This window comes from Buceros rhinoceros, unplaced genomic scaffold (genome assembly GCF_000710305.1).
Source record: "Buceros rhinoceros silvestris isolate BGI_N320 unplaced genomic scaffold, ASM71030v1 scaffold19719, whole genome shotgun sequence".
In the NCBI taxonomy this organism is placed as follows: domain Eukaryota; kingdom Metazoa; phylum Chordata; class Aves; order Bucerotiformes; family Bucerotidae; genus Buceros; species Buceros rhinoceros.
In genome coordinates, this window is record NW_010431144.1 from 19,613 (window position 1) to 25,353 (window position 5,741).

Consider the following 5,741-nt stretch of genomic DNA (forward strand, 5'->3'; position numbering starts at 1 on the left):
AAGTGGCCCATTGCCATCTTAGTAATCACCAACCTCTAAGACTACATTTGATAGCTCCCAGCATAGTCATGCCTTGGTCTTCAAAAGCACAACCTTGGAGCTAAAAGAGCAGACCCTGGCTGTAACAGCGAGCTTCATGCCAGCCTACCATCACACTGGAAGATGTACGCTCCAGTTCTTGGAGGCACCGCTGTTTGGCGACGCAAGAGAGGGCCTAAGCGCCTTCATTCACCAGACAGGCACAAGTCTTGCATCAGTTTTCAGTAGCCCACACTTCTCAGCAATTTATAACGAGGCTGCCTCAACCTAGAGCCTTCACTGGAAGGGAAACGCATGGGACCATGTTCTGACTGAGCGAAAGGAGAACACCAAGACGTGCAAACCGGGGAGCACTCCAGGGTGGATACACCACCATATGACTCTTTCACTAAAAATCAGGGACTCAAAGGAACCTGCAGCCTTAATGACTCCCATCTTCTAGCCCCAAAGCTAGAAAAGATGCTGCATTTGTTGCCTGGGAAATCCAGTGTGACAGTAGGAAACACGGGGAATCGGAAGCCTCCAAGCAAAACAAGGTGGGGAAGCCAATCCCAAACTACAAGCTGAGAAGCTTCTGGGTGCCCTGGCTGAAGTGTGAGTCACAAGATGCTTCTTTCCATAAGGATATGGCATCCGTACTCCCTCCGGACCTAATCTAACTCTTCCAGATGCAGCTCCACTGGGTAGCAGCTGTGCGCGCGTGCGCACACATCGCAGCATGCACTTCTGTCCACAGTCAGACAGACAAATCTCAGGGTCCTTCCACCGGCTGGCGTTCACTGGTGTCAGTACGGATTTACTGTTCCATGGCATAAATCACCAAAAGCACATTATTCAGGAGGACACGAGCCCCAGGCTGAGCTCTGCTCTGCCAGTGGGAGTTTGTTCTCACTTTCTAATGGACTAACAGGTGGCCCTAGATGCCACATGTTTTCCAGAAGTATTTTTAAAGGATGTTCGAGTACACAATGGAGCAGCAGCTGCAGATTGTTATTACTTTTTATCTCTTGCAGCCTCAAAGTCACACAAAGGCAGAGGAGTCTCCCCACACAGACTTCAGAAGGGCATAAAAAAGAGAGAGATGACTAATACAGCTTTGAAATCTCAGGAGATCTGGTCTATCTGCAAGGAGTCCACCAATGCCAGGCCCAATAAATTTACACCAAACACAGAAAGAAGGCAGCACAGGTCTCCTTTCATAGCAGGGAGTTTTCTCTCTCCAGTAGTATAACAGTCCTGGTTTGTGTTTGACTGATACAGGGTCTTAAATCCACACCTGGAACAGAGCTACCAACTAGGTCAGACTATGCTTCTCTGCTGTTCAGAGAGAAATCCCACACGAGAAAAATGTATACCACAAACTTTTCTATTCCTTAAACAGCAGCTGTTGAAAGTATTTAATGGATTTATACGTTGAAAATAACCTAACAGATGTCATCACACAGTTCCACAAGGTACCACATGGCATCTGTCACACATGCAGCACGTACAATCCACTGGCTGTGTGCATCCCATGCACAGGCTTTGCGTGACAGGAGGAGGCTGCCCAATTTAGGGATGCTATTACAATATCCTTCATTGTAAAATGACACACAGCAGGTTTCTAATTAAATTTTAAGCAGAAATGCGCTCCCAGCTCTTGAATAATTCAAACTGTTCTATTAACCAAGGTTCCGAAATGCCACCATGACACAAGCTCTGGACACGGTGATGGCCAGGGGAAAAAACAGCGCTTGGAAGCACAGAAGCGGTGAGCTGGGCACTAGGTAGGGCAGGGTACGTGTAAAGGACAGCTGAAAGAACACATCTGCTCATGGAGGAAAGCACTGCAGGCAAGAACGGAAGGAGAGAGGAGTGTGTTCTGCATACAAATGGGGCAAGGCACGTGCAAGAGGCGAGGCTGGGTTCCGTACCCAGCGCATCTCGCTCTCAATGCACAAGCACATGCGGTTCTCCAAGTCACGTCCAGATCTGCGAGCACACGCAGGTGCCTGCTGGCACACAAATAAAAGCGCCGCTGAGCGCACTGCCGGTGCGTGAGTGGCTAAGCCAGAGCACGTCCCAGGGATGTGCTGGTGGGAACACACAGCATCCACCCCCAGCACTACTGCAGAGGCAGCATCTGCACAGCTTCTCCACGGCCAGGCCTGCAAGTGCCCCGGAGGCCACACGAGCTAAGAACAGCAAGAACACGGCCAGATGAGTTCAGCAGCAATGTTAGTGAGCAAACGGCTTCGGAGACCTAAGCTGGGATGGTCCTTGCCCCGCAGAACATGCACTGTGTCCCAGCAGGCAGCCTGAGCCAGAGCACTGCAGCAGCCCTCAGCCCCGAGTGAGCACAGGTCTTTTTTAAGGTCACAGAAATAGGACTGAAGATAAAACAAGACTCGTGCTTTCTAACTGCAGACCTCAGTCAGAGCTGCTGAGAGGAAGGCAGTGATACCGGATAAGGGAGGAGGGATAAGACTGACGCCTGGCCCCGGGTAACGCTTAATACATGCCCCACATAACACTTAAGAGCAAGACTGTGTGAAATAATCTCCTAAGCTACAGCAAACCCTGCAACACTTCCTCCTTCCTGCCATCCCTCTTCCTGAGAGCATCTCAAAGCCAATGAGAGGTCTGGGGCAAGACCACTGAGGAAACTCAGTAGTCTCAAAAAACACTCCACAGAGAAAAGCAAGCTCAAATGCTAACGAACCTCATCTTGACCATGACTCCCCAGAAGTAGGCAGGACAGGGCAAGCAGCAGGACAGCTGCCCAAGGGAGAAAACCTGCTGTCTTCTCTCAGGCCAAATCCCCACTTAAGTCACAGCGAGGAGCACAAAATTTGGCCCAGGGAACCCACCTTTGACTCAAACTGCAAGACAGCCTTGATCTCTAAGCTGGGGTGTTGAGACCTTTAGATTGTGCTTAACTGACAGCAACGGAAAGCAGGGAGAGAGAAGAGAGCATAAAAGGGGGAAGGAGAAAGAAGGGCACGAGGCAGTGGGAAGCTAGGTGGAGGCAATACTTTTACCCGCTCACAGCAGCTCAGGAGTAAAGGCTCGGCTGTAACTTGGTTTCTAAAGCCTGTGCTTGCTCAGGGTTCACAGGGGACACATCAGGCACTGAGGTGAGAAAATAGAGCTGACGTTTAATCTCAGGCCCTCTTAGCAAGAGTTGTGTCACAGCAGGAAGACAGATCTCTGCATCCTTTCACCTCCCCAAAGTCCCTGCAGAGTGGGGAGGAAGAATGAGGTAAAAATAACCTACCTGTTGCCGGTCCCAAGTCCAGGCTGGAGTCGTTGAGCTCTCCCCCATCTTCCCAGAAGTACTGTGGAGGCTGTAAGATCTTGGACTCCTCATTCTCCTCACTAGCAAAGCCTGATCCCGGGGCAGCATGCAGAGAGCCAGGGGCAAGATCAGGCTCCACGGCCTCCGGGCTGGTTTGCTCGTGGGAATTCATGGCCTCCAGGTGGGACATCATGGCAAACTCCATGAGGGAAGTTGACGTGAGGCCATCGCCAGCTGGTTCCTCCGAGGAGGCAAGGCAAAGGCACAAGGTCCCTGTGTAATGACAGCAAACCCATATCAGAGATAGGACCGACACCCACAGGGCTTGATTTCTCCTTGCTGCCTGCTCCTGCCAAGCACACACCTGCCTTCAGGGTAACCTGCTCCTCAGATGGGCTGTTCCTCATCAGCTGAGAGCACATCAGGGAATTTTGGGAAACGTCCACAACCACACAGAGGAGCATTCGCATCCAGGAGTCAGTGCCAAGCAGCCACCCAGCCTCTCTCTTCAGTGTGCTGTTACGGTTCACCCTCTCTGAGGTTTTTTTGCCTCTGAAAGGATGGGTGCCTTGTTCATCACCCATCCTGGAGAGGAGGTGGAACGTCTTATTCTTAGGCCATGTAATGCTGGCCCTGTGAAGTCAGTGACAGTTTCCAATCTTACTGTCATGCAGGCAAGATTTCACCCTAATGCTCCTGATCTGCAGCTATACTTCATGCAGGGGAGCAGATTTAAACCAAAACTCTTTAAATCGACAATACTAATCATGTTTTAAATCAGCAGGCTGAAAATCTATTTTTAAGTAAGTCATTGATTTGAACTTCATCTTGCATTCACATTTTTAGTTTTCATAAGGAAGGGCTGACTGTCACAGGTAAGAATTAAAAAGTACCAACAGCAAACATCTGCCTAACGCTAACAGGGAGGCAGGTTGCATTTCACACTCTTCTTTCAACAATTACATCCTTGTAATTCCCATTTTACCTATTAGAAGGTTTAACTGACACTTCCTGATTCCTAGATGAGACTTTAATTGTGATTTGTGTCAAGGTACATTCACATGCATATTGAACTTCAATTAAAAAGCAAGGAAAGAGCACCTGCAACTTGGCTTTGTTCAACCAGTAAATACCCCGATAAATATGGAGACATAAGGAAAAAACGAGATTACTGAAAGATGTTTTACATTTAAAACAGTTGTTAAGCAAAGGAACTAATTTGGGTGAACTGAACCAATTGCTTCCTAGCCCTCAGTTCTTCAGCACATTAAATCTACAAGATCTCATCCTCTCACAGCTGATTTTTATTCAGAGATTAGAAGAAAAAAAAGACAAGTTTTCCTGCTTTCTCAGCTCATGCTCAGTCTTTCATTTCTTAATGAACTAGTCACTGAACTGAACTAATTGAATAAGCTGAAATGAAGACTAATTTGGTATTTTTCTTTGATAACTGGTTTTCTAGACAAGTGAAATGCAGCCGATCTAATCCATCTGGACCTCGGTAAAATATCTGATACACTGCCTCATGCAAGAGGGGCAAGAAAAGACGCCAATTAGCAGGAAAACTGTAAGGCAATGGCTATACGAGAAACAACACAGAGGCTCGTGCTGGAGGGAGGCTGTTAGTGGAACTCCTCAAGGTCTGTCCTTGGGTCTGCTGTTCTTTAACATTTTCCTAAGTGACCTTGGAACAAAAGTTAGGAACGTGGTAATGAAATTAGCCAAGGACACAATGGGAGGAGACACCCTCAGTGCACAGAAAGTCTGAAGATACTGCTAGGTGATCTTGAGAATGGAAGTAACAGAAATATTATGAAAAGAAATAGTACAAAGTGATAAGTCACCACCTTTAGAATTAGCTCCAAACATTTCTAATAAAAGATAGGAAACCATCCATCAGCAATGTCTTAGGAGGAGAAACTCTGTATGAGAAGCAGCTCTGGGATATCTCTGGAATGCAGATGTGAAAATGCTTGCACAGTCCTGAAGTATTAGAAATAGAGATTTCACAAAGCACTGCTGGACATCACCTGGATGCTCCACGCAGATCTGGATACACACGGCCTGAAATGATTTAAGCAGACCTGAACTGCCTTCAGGCAAGGGAACAGACTAGGCAACCTCCTGAGGTTCCTTCCCACCACTGTGTCCTATGACTACACATCCCAGAAGGGCAAATTCAGATCAGGGCAAGTGCCAAGATGAGCTAGGGGCCAACGGCCGATGGGCCAGCGCTGGTGCTTTCACTGAAAACATTGGCTTGTTAGCTCAACGTCTGGGAGTTGCTGCTCCCTTACCAGGCTCATTACCAAACCTGCTCTGGGAACACTGCAAGCCAGAAAAGCTCTTCTCATGCCTTCTTTCTGCCTAATCTGACCTTCTCCACCTTTCTCCACTGAACTGAGCAAAATCCAATACTGGTTAC

At 48.0% G+C, this 5,741-nt stretch overlaps 1 protein-coding gene across 1 annotated transcript in view; it reads right to left on the reverse strand.

Moving 5' to 3' along the window:
* Positions 1-3,589, reverse strand: part of PODXL2 (podocalyxin-like 2) — a gene marked incomplete at its 5' end in the record, with an annotated part of 19,012 nt that extends 15,423 nt beyond the window's left edge. The window contains one exon of the mRNA XM_010143328.1: positions 3,296-3,589. Within this exon, the coding sequence (XP_010141630.1) occupies positions 3,296-3,589 (294 nt within the window). The remainder of the gene's footprint in view (positions 1-3,295) is intronic.
* Between the last annotated feature and the right edge of the window lie 2,152 nt (positions 3,590-5,741).